This window comes from Acinonyx jubatus, chromosome C1 (genome assembly GCF_027475565.1).
Source record: "Acinonyx jubatus isolate Ajub_Pintada_27869175 chromosome C1, VMU_Ajub_asm_v1.0, whole genome shotgun sequence".
Classification (NCBI taxonomy): Eukaryota; Metazoa; Chordata; class Mammalia; order Carnivora; family Felidae; genus Acinonyx; species Acinonyx jubatus.
The window spans coordinates 43641565-43655843 of NC_069381.1; the positions used below are offsets into that span (position 1 = coordinate 43641565).

General features: G+C 42.2%; 1 protein-coding gene and 1 pseudogene across 6 annotated transcripts in view; one reads left to right on the top strand and one right to left on the bottom strand.

The window, feature by feature from the left end:
* The window catches only part of MROH7 (maestro heat like repeat family member 7), a 59033-nt gene that overhangs the window by 4185 nt on the left and 40569 nt on the right, over positions 1–14279 (top strand). For 5 of the 6 annotated variants that reach the window (XM_027059102.2, XM_053214093.1, XM_053214095.1 and 2 more), the window contains exons 2-3: positions 4889–4923; positions 5712–7016. In XM_027059102.2, coding sequence (XP_026914903.2) covers positions 5786–7016 — 1231 coding nt within the window. In that variant the 5' untranslated portion in view covers positions 4889–4923; positions 5712–5785. Of the gene's footprint in view, positions 1–4888; positions 4924–5711; positions 7017–14279 lie in introns of those variants that run through there. The other variant, XM_053214097.1, reaches the window with a different exon arrangement.
* On the bottom strand, positions 1866–2414 carry LOC106975070 (60S ribosomal protein L17-like; annotated as a pseudogene).

The following is a 14279-nucleotide window of genomic DNA, read 5'->3' on the forward strand; positions in this document are numbered from 1 at the left end:
CTTTAATCTGCTTTCAGTCTCTCTAGATATGATTATTCTAGATATTTCACATAAGTGGAATCATACAATATGTGGCCTTTTTTCACTTTGTATCATATTTTCAGTTTATCCTTGTTTAGCAAGTACCAGCATGAGACTCTTTTATGGCTGAGTAATAGTCCGTTGTATAGATGTACCACTTTTGTCTATCCATTCACCAGTTCATGGACAGTTGGGTTGTTTCCACCTTTGGCTCTTGTGGGTATGCGACTATGAATATTTTTGCACAAATTTTCGTTTGAACACCCATTGTCAATTCTTTTGCGTGTGTGGTAGGAGTGGGATTGCTGGATCAGATGGTAATTCTGTTTAACTTCTTGCAGTACCACCAAGTTGGTTTTTACAGAGGCTACACCATTTTATATTCCTAGCAGCAGTGTTTGAGAGTGTCAATTTTCTATGTCCTTGCCAACACTTGTTATTTTTTTTAAAAAATTTTTAAAACTTAAAAAAAAAAACATAAACTCTATGCCCAATGTGAGGCTTGAACTCCCAACCCCAAGACTGAGAGTCACATGCTCCACTGACTGAGCCAGCCAGGCACCACTTCTTATTTTCCACTTAAAAAATTATAGTGGGTATAAACTGATATCTCATCGTGGTTTTGATTTGCATTTTCCTAATGACTAGTGATGTTGAGCATATTTTTGTGTGTTGTTAAATATTTGTATATCTTTGGAAAAGTGTCCTATTCAAGTTATTTGCCCATTTTTTAATTGGATTGCTTGTTTTTTTGTTGTCCAGTTATGAGAGTTCTTTATGTAGTCTGGATACTAGACTCATCAGAAATAGATCTTACAAATATTTTCTCCCGTTTTGTAGGTTGCCTTTTCACTTCTTGATGGTGTCTTTTAACATTTTTTTTAAAGTTTATTTTATTTGTTTTGAGAGAAAAAGAGCACAAGCAGGGGTAGGGCAGAGAGAGAGAGGGAGAGAGAGAGAGAGAGGGAGAGGGAGAGAGAGAGAGAGAGAGAGAGAGAGAGAGAGAGAGAGAATCCCAAGCAGGCTCCGCAATGTCGCATGGACCCCAATGTGGGGCTTGAACTCACAAACCGAGAGATCATCCCCAAGCCAAAACCAAGAGTCAGATGCTTAACTGACTTAGTCACCCAGGTGCCCCAATACTGTCTTTTGATGCACAAGTTTTTAATTTTGTTAAGGTCTAATTTACTCTTTTCTTTTGCTGCTTGTGCTTTTGGCGTCATATCTAAGAAACCATTGCCAGATCCAAGGTCGTGAAGATTTACCCCTATGATATCTTCTAAGAACTTCATAATTTTAGCTTTTATGTTTAGGTCTTTAATCCTTTTGAGTTAATTTTTGTATATGGTGTGAAGTAAGGGTCCAATGTTATTCTTTTGCATGTTGAACCTAGTTGTCCCACCACCATTTGTTGAGGAGACTATTCTACCTCTATTGAATGGAATTGGCATCATTGTCAAAAATTAATTGGCCATATGGGGCACCTGGGTGGCTCAGTCAGTTGAGCACCCAACTTCAGCTCAGGTCATGATCTCAAGGCTCGTGAGTTTGAACTCCGCATCAGTTTCTCTGCTGTCAGCATAGAGCCTGCTTTGGATCCTTTATCCCCCTCCCTCTGCCCCTCCCCCACTTGTTCTGTCTGTCTGTTTCTCTCTCTTTCAAAATAAATGAACAAACTTAAAAAAATTAATTGACCATAAATGCATGGATTTATTTCTGGACTCTCAATTCTATTCCATTTGTCTGTATGTCTATCCTTATGTCAGTACCACACTGTTGAATGAAGTTTTGTTTTTTGTTTTTTGGTTTTTTTTACTTTTATTTGCATTTATTTTATGCAGAATTTACTTCCGGGCCATAAGTTTTTGTTTCTTCAGTTTCTTCTGGGATATCTTTTTCTTCTGTGCGACTTCCTCCTCTGGTTTAGGAATAATCTGCTCTTTTTCAGTCAGGATCATCTCAGGGTGGCAGGGAGCACTCATGTATGGATTAATCCAACAGTGAGCCCTGTAAGTTCTATGACATATCTTGGGGGCTTTGTTCACCTGGATGTGCTCAACGCTGAGAGAATCTGCATCTAAACCCTTAAGTTCAGCATTACTTTCTGCATTTTTAAGTGTGTGCAGTAAAAATTCAGCACCCTTTGGGCCACCGACCCTGTGTCCAGCCCCACTATTTGGCCTGGGCACACCTACTAATTCCACGACTGTAGTTACAGAATGGCACACATTGCTTCTACAAAGTGACATCTTTCAGATACTTGGTGGCTTTTTGGATATGCATACCTTGATGGTATGAGTAGTTTCATGTATGTTCTTAAAGTGAACACGATTTCAACCTCCTGATTTATATGATTTTGTTGAGTTTTCTGGACCAAGTGAATAGTGAACCATTTTCAGAGATCACCTCAGGTCACTCTTGAGTGCACTTTTAAAGATAATTTAGCTCAGTTTGGATAATGGTTTGTTGGGAGCAGTCCTTAGATACAGGAACCCTTGTTTCTAGTCAATTCCAAGACCCAGACTTAAGCAATGGAAGCTGCACTAGGGTCTGGCAGTGGAGATGGAGATATGGGATGGTATTTGGGAACTTTTCTGCAGCCAGAATTGGCAGAACTTGGCCAAAATTGGGTACAGCAAATGAGAGAGTAGTGAAGGATGATATCATTTCTGGCTGTGGTAGTGCCAGTTCCTGGAAATGGAAGAGAATAGGAAGGTCTGATTTAGGAGAAAGATAGCAAGCTCTGTTTTGTATTCTCTAGGTGTGAGGTGTCCCAATATCAGATGTGTGTGTGTGTGTGCACATGTATGTGTGTGAGTGCATACTCATGATTGCCTAACATATTCCAGGCCCATGCATCTAATAAACGTGTTCTGAATGAGGAAGTGGAAGATTCACTGATAGTTACACCTCCTGAGGGCTCCACCAACCCTTGTTCAAGTCCTGGAAGGGTTCAGTGAGAAAGGATGGGAATCAGTCAATGATTCTCTCAGTCTTGGACAGGATTCGCTAGCTGTTTTATGGCTGTTCTCTGCACTCCCTCCTTGGGGCCCAAGGCTTGGAAGCAAAGGCCAATAGGTAGCCTGTGGCTGTTGAGTCAGTAGTGAGCTCCTTTGACTCCCTGTGTCCCATCAGAGCCCCAAAAATCCCACTCTTCCCAATGCACAACGTCCCTTTGGTGGAGGGTGAGGCATGAGCTGCCCCAGTCACTGGGGAATCTGCTGTGTCAGGGAGGTAGAGGTTACTCTTTTCCACAGCCCAAACCACTCAGGCCTTCCAAAATCCTACTCACAGCATCATAGGCTGCACTTGATGCATATTTTTCCAGGTTGAAAATGCCTGTCTTTGATAACTATGGTATGTGTGTGTGTGTGTTTGCAAGCACGCGTGTGTGCATACACACACACACAGCATGCACACAGGTGTGGGAGGGGTGACGAAGGGAAGATCTAGGGTTTTTGGAACCTGAAGATTTAAAAAAAATGTTTTTTAATGTTTTTATTTATTTTTGAGACAGAGAGATACAGAACATGAGCAGGGGAGGGGCAGAGAGAGAGAGGGAGACACAGAATCCGAAACAGTCTCCAGGCTCTGAGCTGTCAGCACAGAGCCTGACGTGGGGCTCGAACTCACGGACTATGAGATCATGACCTGAGCTGAAGTCAGACGCTTAACTGACAGCCTCCCAGGTGTTCCAGAACCTGAAGATTTTTTTTAAGGCTCTTCTTTAAGTAAAAGAAGACAAAAGTGTGAACACAAACTTAAGTGCAGTACCCTTAGTAAAAGACTGTACAAGCAAGGAGTTCTGGATTTTTATATTTCAGGTAGTATGTTTCAGGCCATATGTCCTGTGCCAGGCACTGAAACTATAACCACTCTAGGTGGCAGGCTTTACACTTTCCATTTTAGAGAATAGCAGGATGAGGGCCAGAGGGGGAAAGTCTCTTGCCCAAGTTCACTCAGACTAGTAAGAAGATGAACCCAGAACCATCTGACTCCAAATCTCTGGTCTTTTCAAAGCCAAGCGATAGATGCACAGCAAAATTTGTAGAGTGAGTAAATGATTTCGTGAATGGGTTAGTGTATGAATGAATAAGAAATGAGTAAGTGACAAAATGAGCAAGTGAAAGAATAAATGAGCGAGTAAAGAAGAAATAACGAGATGAAGTAACAAACTTATTCATTGAACAGTGACTGTGTGCCAGGGGCTGTGTTAGACTCTTAGAGATCTTGCTGCCTAGTGGGGAAACGTGTGTGATGGCGGAAGTGGACCAGATACCATGGGAACTTACAAGTGGACCTCACCTGTCTGGGGGACCTAGAAGGCTCTTAAGCTGAAATTTAAAGGGTGAAGCCACAGGTGCTGGCCAGGGGAAGGAGTCTGGAGAAGGGTACGCCCAACCTTTGGAAGGCCCAGACCTAACCCGGGAGCCTGGCTCTTTGGAGACACACAGAAGAGTTGAAGGGTGGTGGAATGGAATGGGGAAGGGAGTTGAAGGGGCAAGAAGGGTGAAAGGGGAGTTAAGGCCAGACACAGAAGGGTCTTTAAGGTCCTGCTGAGGATTGGAGATGCTGTCCTGAAGACGATGGAAAGCCATGGAGGAGTTTAGGTAGATGGATGGCATAAAGAGATGGTCTTGGCTTCCCTGAGGGCCAGTAGGATGGGTGGCCTTCCTCTCCTTGACCTCCACTTCCTTAAGTATGTAATGGAACAATAATATCTAACTTCCAGGACTCTGTGTGTGTGTTGAAGCGGGGCGGGGGGGGGGGGGCAGCATTTGGTTAGCAGGAGTGCATGCCTGGCTTGTAGACTTTGCTCAGAAAACATATTTCACCTGACTCAGTCTTCTTCTGTGTCTCCTCCCAGGGGCCCACTCCTGCTTAAGAACACCATGAATGCAGGTGAGCTGTCCCAGTGAGTCCCACAGGGAGAGGAGCCCAAGTGTGGAAGTGGGGTAGGGTGGGGGCACCGGGGAGCTCACCCGGCAGGCCGATTGCTGGGGTGAGGCAGGCTGTGGTTTTGAGGATTGTCTCGTGTTTTGCTCCATGTGGCCTGCCTCACCCAGAACAGGCAAACTGTCAATGGCAGTGGGCAGCTCTACCAGGGCCGTTTTGGGAATCTAGTGTCACAGCCATTTGCAGAGTAGTTCTAGAAATTTAGGCTGGAAGTAGGGTAACCTGTAAGGAGGCTCCTCCTTCCCCTTTTCTACCTTTGGTGGGTGAGGCCTCATTTGTCTAGTATTTGTGGACTTCTACTCTATACCTGGCACTGTGCTAGATGCTGGGGATGTCCCAGGGACTAAGGGAAGCACAGTCCTTGCCACCTCTAGCACAGGCTAGAACACTAAATGGGTCATTGGAATAAAGTAGGGTGAATATTTTGCTGGGAGGAGTGCGCTTGGCAAAGGACAGTGACACGAGGTTCCGAGCCAAGGGAACTGTATTTGTTAAGGGCCCATAGCTGAGAGGAAGCAGGGTGTGGTCAGAGAAACCCAGGGGATACAGCTGGCACTGACAGCACAAGGGGGAGAGCTGTGTAGATGGGGTTGTAAAGGTGGACTGGGCATGGTCACAAGGACCTGGGAAATCACACAAGGGCCTTCATCCTAAGGATAGTGGGGAGCCGTGGGAAGGTTTTAAGCATGGCTTAAAAGGTGAAGTGTGGCTGAATTTGCTTTTCTTCCTCTCAGGAGCATTGTAGAGCGTTCAACAGTTGGCTTTTGGAGAGAAGGGGCAGTGGCATTGAGAGACCTCCTGACCAGGCATGGCTCTGAGCCCAGGGGCTAATCTGGTCCTCTGTGAAAGCTCGAACGTGACTCCCAGTCTCGGCCTGGCAGAGGCCCCAGATTCAGGCTCCAGCACTATCTCTGGGCCCCACACAGACATGGGCCTTGTTCCTCTCTTGAACCCACCCTTGAATCCTGGCTCAGATCTTGTTCCAGACCTCAATTCAACTCTGAGTCCTGTCTCAGAGGAGGCCCCTGGCCTGGTGTCTGGTAACACCACCAGGCCTGGTGACAGCCAGACTGTGCCCCCAGTTCCCCTCCAGATCACCACTTCCCACTCTGGTGAAGCCCTGGGCCTGAATTCAAGTCACGTCTCAAGGCCTGACTCACAAGGGGCCCTGGGTCCAGCCCCAAACCTTGTGCTGAGCCCCAGCTCTACTGAGGCCCAAGATCTGAGCTCAGGGAAGCACTCTGGGCTCAGTTCTGAGGAGGCTTTCAACTCTCTCTCAAGCAAGATTTTTGATGTGGGTCAGAGTAACTCCAGTCCTTCCAGGACTGATGCAAACCCATTTCTAAGGCCCTATTCAAGAGAAGCCCTGGTGGTGGGCCACTGTGTCTGTAGGTCAAGCTCAAAAGCTCTCCTTATTCCAACCTCAAATTCTTCTCTGGACTCTGACTCCAACCAGCTACACAGTGTGGGCTCAAGAAACACCTCCAAGCTGTACCTCAATGCGGGTCCAGGTTCTTGTGGGACCCTGATCTCAGATGCCAACGAGACCATCACTGTGGTTTCACATAACAGCTCTGGATCTGTCTCAAAAGGAGTTTTGGGTACAGCCTGGAACACGAGTTCCAAGGGAACCATCAATGTGGCTTCAAATAACAATCTCAGGTCTGACCTGAACATGATCATCACTCAAGCCTCATGCTTGACCCTGATTCCTGGCTCCAGCAATAGTATCAGCCTGCATTCCAGCACCCGTGGACCCAGCTCCACCCTTTCTCCACCCTCGTGTATGACTCTGATCTTGGGCTCCAATGAGACTCTCAGCCTGGGTTCCAGCCTCATCTTCAGTGACACCTCTACCCTGACACCGAGCAGCCAGCAGGATTATTTTGAGGACAATAGTGTCCATGCCATACCCTTGGACAAGAATCTGGGGAGCTGGGATGAGATGGTTGGCACTGAGACAGGCCAGTTCTCGCTGGGGTTCCCCACCTATAATACCATGGACAAGGACACCACAGCCTTCCAAAGCATCCCAGAGGGTGAGTATGGCAAGGGTGATGGCCCCAGAGAGGGCAATTCCCTGGAAGAATTTTGTATTCAGTCTTGCAGGGCAGGGAGTTGGGGGGAGGAGAGGAGAGGAGAAAAGAAGGGAGAGGAAGGGAACAGCATACGATGGACAACATGCAATATATTAATTACGCACAAGAGATCCAGTGCTCAGACTCTGCTTGCTGTGTGACTTGGGACAAACTACTTTCTATGAGCGTCAATTTCCTTAACTGTAATATCCCCATGTCATAATATTTTTATTATGTCCAAATTATGTGTCCAATAACTAACAATACATTTCTTTTGAAATGTATGCCTCTTTCTTTCTAGTTAAATTTCAGACCTGGCTTCTCAGGTTGCTAAGTTTGACGAGTGGAGGGGCTCCTGGGTGGCTCAGTCGGTTGAGGGTCCAACCTCAACTCAGGTCATGATCTCATGGTTTGTGAGTTTGAGCCCTGTGCTGGGCTCTGTGCTGACAGCTCGGAGGCTGGAGCCCACTTCCGATTCTGTCCCCCTCACTCTTTGCCCGTCCCACGGTCACACACTCTCTCTCTCTTTCTCTTTCAAACATAAATAACATTAAAAAAAAGTTTGACCAGTGGCGCATGCGGACTCCGGGCTCAGCTCACTTCTGTTGAGTGTTTGATATTCCAACTTGAGCAACGACTTGAAATCCTGTCTGGAGCCTGTACCTCACCTGTGATATGCAGGAGTTCTATAAATTAATCCCTTATCAATTTTTGATGTGAAGATCTTTTCCCAATTATTTATATCTCCAAATATTTTTGTTTGTTCATGAGCCAATTCCATATTGTGATTTTTTAAAAAAATACCACGGCTTTGTAAATATGTCTTTATAAAGATATAGCATGTATCTGGTAGGATGAGAATTCCTCTTTGAAGTTCTTCTCAAAATTATTCTGAGGACAACAGCATCCACACTGTGTCCTGGAGGTTATTAGTAGACCCTCTTTCTTCCATATACATTTTATTATTGTCTTTAATTATGTTATTTTTTAAAATTATTTATTTATTTATTTTTAAATTTTTATTTTCTAAATTTACATCTAAATTAGTTAGCATATAGTGCAATAATGATTTCAGGAGTAGATTCCTTAGTGCCCCTTACCCATTTAGCCCATCCCCCCTCCCACCACCCTTCCAGCAACCCTCAGTTTGTTCTCCATATTTAAGAGTTTTTATGTTTTGTCCCCCTCCCTGTTCCTATATTAGTTTTCCTTCCCTTCCCATATGTTCATCTGTTTTGTCTCTTAAAGTCCTTATATGAGTGAAGTCATATGATATTTGTCTTTCTCTGACTGGCTAATTTTGCTTAGCATAATACCCTCCAGTTCCATCCATGTAGTTGCAAATGGCAAGATTTCATTCTTTTTGATTGCCGAGTAATACTCCATTGTATATATATACCACATCTTCTTTATCCATTCATCCATTGATGGATATTTGGGTTCTTTCCATACTTTGACTATTGTTGATAGCGCTGCTATGAATGTTGGGGTGCATGTGTCCCTTCGAAACAGCACACCTGTATCCCTTGGATAAATACCTAGTAGTGCAATTGCTGGGTTTTATTTTATTTTTTTAATGTTTATTTATTTTTGAGAGAGAGAGACAGAGACAGAGACAGAGCGTGAGCAGGGGAGGGGAAGAGAGAAAGGGAGACACAGAATCCAAAGCAAGCTCCAGGCTCTGTGCTGACAGCTCAGCACAGCCCGGGCAGCAAGCTCAGCCCGATGTGGGGCTCAAACTGCGAACCTCAAGATCATGACCTGAGCCCAAGTCAGACACTTAACTGACTGAACTACCCAGGTGCCCTTATTTTTATTATTTTTTTAAGATTTTGTTTTTAAGTAGTCTCTACACCCAACATGGGACTTCAACTCATGACCCCTAGATCAAGAGTCATATGCTCCATTGACTGGGCCAGCCAGGCTTCCCTTCCGTATGCATTTTATAGTATATTTGTTTAGGTCTTCAAAAAGCCTTTCTGGAATTTTTATTGGAATGTTATTAATTTATCCATTTATTCAAGTTCTTCTTTATGTTGGATATATCTTTTGCTAAAATTAAAAAAATTTCCATATAGATCTAATGCCTTTTTTTTTTTTTGATAGGTTAATTCCTAGGTACTTAAAAATTTTTTTTTAACATTTATTCATTTTTGAGTGGCAGACAGAGACAGAGCATGAGTGGAGAAGGGGCAGAGGGAGGGAGACACAGAATCCGAAACAGGCTCCAGGCTCTGAGCTGTCAGCATAGAGTCCGACACGGGACTTGAACTCACAAGCTGTGAGATCATGACCTGAGCTGAAGTCAGACGCTTAACCGACTGAGCCCCCCCAGTGCCCTTACATATACCACATCTTCTTAATCCATTCAACTGTTGTTGGATATTTGGGCTCTTTCCATAATTTGGCTATTGTTGATATTGCTGCTATAAACATTGGGGTGCATGTATCCCTTCAAATCAGCATTTTTGTATCCTTTGTATAAATTCCTAGTAGTACAATAGCTAGGCTGTAGGGTACTTCTATTTTTAATTTTTTTTTTTTTGAGGAACTTCCATACTGTTTTCCAGAGTGGCTGTGCCAGTGGGTTTGCATTCCCACCAACAGTGCAAAAGTGTTCCCCCTTCTCCACATCCTCACTGGTGTGTCCTGAGTTATTAATTTTAGCCATTCTGACCGGTGTGAGGTGGTATCTCATTGTTATTTTGATTTGTATTTTCCTGATGATGAGTGATGTTGAGCATCTTTTCGTGTGTCTGTTTGCCATCTGGATATCTTCTTTGGAAAAGTGTCTGTTCATGTCTTCTGCTCATTTCTTCACTGGGTTATTTATTCTTCAGGTGTTGAGTTTGGTAAGTTCTTTATAGATTTTGGATACTAACCCTTTATCTGATAGGTCATTTTCAAATATCTTCTCCCATTCTGTGTCAGTTGTCTTTTAGTTTTGTTGATTGTTTCCTTTGCTGTGCAGAAGCATATCTTGGTGAGGTCCCAATAGTTCATTTTTGCTTTTATTTTCCTTGCCTCTGGAGACATATCAAGTTAAGAAGTTGCTGCAGTTGAGGCCAAACAGGTTGCTGCCTATTTTCTTCTGTAGGATTTTGATGGTTTCTTGCCTCATATTTAGGTCTTTCATTAATTTTTTAATTTATTTTTGTGTATGGTGTAAGAAAGTGGTATCGTTTCTCATTTTTCTGCATGTTGCTGTCCAGTTCTCCCTACACCATTTGCTAAAGAGACTGTCTTTTTTCCATTGGACACTCTTTCCTGCTTTATCAAAGATTAGTTGGCCATATATTTGTGGATCCATTTCTGGGTTCTCTATTCTATTCCACTGATCTATATATCTGTTTTTGTGCCAATACCCATACTGTCTTGATGATTACAGCTTTGTAATACAGCTTGAAGTCCCAAATTGTGATGCCACCAGCTTTGGTTTTCTTTTTCAACATTACTTTGGCTATTTAGAGTCTTTTTGTGCTTCCATACAAATTTTAAGATTGTTTTTTCTAGCTCTGTGAAGAATGCTGGTGTTATTTTGAGAGGGGTCTCATTGAATGTGTAGATTGCTTTGGGTAGTAACGATATTTTAACAATATTTGTTCTTCCAATCCATGAGCATGGAATGTTTTTTCCATTTCTTTGTGTCTTCCTCAATTTCTTTCATAAACTTTCAATAGTTTTCAGCATACAGATCTTTTACATCTTTGGTTAGGTTTATTCCTAGGTATTTTATGGGTTTTGGTGCAATTGTAAATGGGACCAATTCCTTGATATCTCTTTCTGTTGCTTCATTATTGGTGTATAGAAATGCAACTAATTTCTGCACGTTGATTTTATATCCTGCAACTTTGCTGAATTCATGTATCAGCTCTAGCAGTTTTTTTTTTCTTCTTGTGGAGTCTTTGGGTTTTCCATGTCGAACATCATATCATCTGTGAAGAGTGAAAGTTCGACTTCTTCTTTGCCAATTTGGTTGCCTTTTTTTTCATTTTGTTTTCTGATTGCTGAGGCTAGGACTTCCAACACTATGTTAAACAACAGTGGTGAGAGTGGACATCCCTGTTGTGTTCCTAATCCCAGGGGGAAAGCTCTCAGTTTTTCCCCATTGAGGATGGTATTAGCTGTGGGCCCTTCATATATGACTTTTATGATGTTAAGGTATGTTCCTTCTATCCCAACTTTCTTGAGGGTTTTTATCAAAAGCGATGTTGTATTTTGTCAACTGGTTTTTCTGCATCTATTGACAGGATGATATGGTTCTTATCCTTTCTTCTATTAATGTGATGTATTATGTTGATTGATTTGTGAATATTGAACCAGCCCTGCAGCCCAGGAATAACCACTTGATCATGGTGAATACTTTTTTTAATGTACTGTTGAATTTGATTTGCTAGTATCTTGTTAAGAATTTTTGCATCCATATTCATCAAGGATATTGGCCTGTAATTCTCCTCTTTAGTGGAGTCTTTGTCTGGTTTTGGAATCAAAGTAATGCTGGCTTCATAGAATGAGTTTGGAAACTTTCCTTCCATTTATATTTTTTGGAACAGTTTGAGAAGAATAGATAGTAACTATACTTTAAATATCTGGTAGAATTCCTCTGGGAAGCCATCTGGCCCAGGACTCTTATTTGTTGGGAGATTTTTGATAACCAACTGAATTTCTTTGCTAGTTACAGGTCCGTTCAAATGTTCTGTTTCTCTTTGTTTGAGTTTTGGTAGTGTGTGAGTGTCTAGAAATTTGTTATTTCTTCCAGATTATCCAGTTTGTTGCTATATAATTTTTCATAGTATTCTCATAATTGTATTTCTATGGCGTTGGTTGTGATCTCTCCTCTTTCATTTGTGATTTTATCTATTTGAGTCCTCTCTCTTTTCTTTTTGAGAAGTCTGTCTACGGGTTTATCGATTTTATTATTTCAAAAAACCAGCTCTTAGTTTAAAAACCAGCTCTACTGTTTTTTTTTTTTTTTTGGATTCTATATCACTTATTTCTGCTCTAATCTTTTTTGTTGTTGTTGCTATTTAAAAAATTTTTTTAATGTTTATTTTTGAGAGAGAGACAGACAGAACACAAGCGGGGAAGGGACAGAGAGAGGGAGACACAGAATCTGAAGCAGGTTCCAGGCTCTGAGCTGTTAGCATAGAGCCCGGCACAGGACTCGAACTCATGGGCTGTGAGATCATGACCTGAGCTGAAGTTGGACGCTTAACCAACTGAGCCACCCAGGTGCCCCAATTTCTGCTCTAATTTGTCTTACTTCTCTTCTTCTGTTGGCTTTGGGCTTTACTTGCTGTTCCTTTTCTAGCTCCTTTAGGTCTAAGGTCAGGTTTTGTATTTGGGAACTTTCTTGCCTGAATCGTCCTCTTAGGACTGCCTTTGCTGCATCCCAAAGGGTTTGGACTGTCGTGTTTTCATTTTCATTTGCTTTTATGTATTTTTAAAATTTCTTCTTTAATTTCTTGATTAACCCATTCATTCTTTAGTAGGATGTTCTTTTTAAATTAGTTTTCTTTATTTTTGAGAGGCAGAGAGAAACAGAGCACGTATGGGGGAGGGGCAGAGAGAGAGGGAGACACAGAATCAGAAACAGGCTCCAGGCTCTGAGCTGCCCGATGTGGGGCCCAAACTCATGGACTGTGAGATCATGACCTGAGCCGAAGTCGGATGCTCAACGGACTGAGCCACCCAAGCACCCCTTTAGTAGGATGTTCTTTAGCCTCAATGTATTGGGGGGCTTTTAAAAGTTTTTCTTGTGATTAATTTCAAGTTTCATAGTGTTGTGATCTTAAAATATGCATGGTACGATCTCAATCTTTTTGTACCTTTGGGGGCTGTTTTGTGACCTATTATGTGATCTATTTTGGAGACTGTTCCATGTGAACTCAAGAAGAATGTATATTCTGCTGCTTTAGAATGTTCATTTATTTATTTTTGAGAGAGAAGGAGAGAGAGAGGGGAGACAGAGGATCCGAAGCAGGTTCTGTGCTGACAGCAGAGATGTATTCTGTTGCTTTAGGATGAATGTTCTGAATATATCTGTTAAGTCCATCTGGTCCAATGTGTCATTCAGAGCTGTTGTTTCCTTTTTGATTTTCTGCCTAGATGATCTGTCCATTGTTGTAAGTGGAGTATTAAAGTCTCCTACAATTATGGTATTATTATCAATAGGTTTGCTTATGTTTGTGATTAACTGGTTTATATATTTGGGGCCTTTCATGTTGGGGGCATAAATATTTATAATTGTTGGCGCTTCTTGATGGATAGACCCCTTCGTTATGTTATGATGCCCTTCTTCACCTCTTGTTACAGTCTTTGTCCTAAAATCTAGTTTGTCTGAAGATAGTATGGCTACTCTGGCTTTCTTTTGACAGCCATTAGCATGATAGATGGTTCTCCGTCTCCTTACTTTTAATCTGCAGGTGTCCTCAGGTCTAAAATGAGTCTCTGGTAGGCAGCATAGAGATGGATCTTGTGTTTTTTTTTTTAATCTATTCTGATACTCTATGTCTTTTGATTGACACATTTAGTCCATTTACATTCAGACTGGTTATTGAAAGATACGAATTTAGCGCTATTGTGTTATCTGTAGATTTCATGTTTGTTGTGAAGTTCTCTGGTCCTTTGTAGTCTTTGTTGCTTTCCACTCAGAGTCCCCCTTAGGATCTCTTGCAGGGCTGGTTTAGTGGTCATGAACTCCTTTAGTTTTTGTCTGTCTGGGAATGTCTTTATTTCTCCTTCTATTTTGAATGATAGCCTTGCTGGATAAAAAATTCTTGGCTGTATATTTTTTTCTATTCAGCACATTGAATATTTCCTGCCACTCCCTCTGGCCAGCCAAGTTTCAGTGGACAGGTCTGCTACTTACCTTATGTGTCTACTCTTGTAGGTTAAGGCCCGTTTGTCCCTAACTGCTTTCAGAATTCTCTCTTTATCTGTATTTTGCCAGTTTCACTATGATATGTCATGGTGTTGACTCGTTTTTTGTTGATTTTGAAGGGAGTTCTCTGTCCCTCTTGGACTGGATGCCTGTTTTCTTCCCCAGTTTAGGGAAATTCTTAACTATAATTTGTTCAAATAAACCTTCTGCCCCTTTCTCTCACTCTTCTTCTTCTGGAATTCTGATGATACAGATACTGTTTTGTTTCATGGAATCACTTAGTTCTCTAATTCTCCCCTAGTGACCTCGTAATTTTGTTTCCCTCTTTTTTTCAGCTTCAT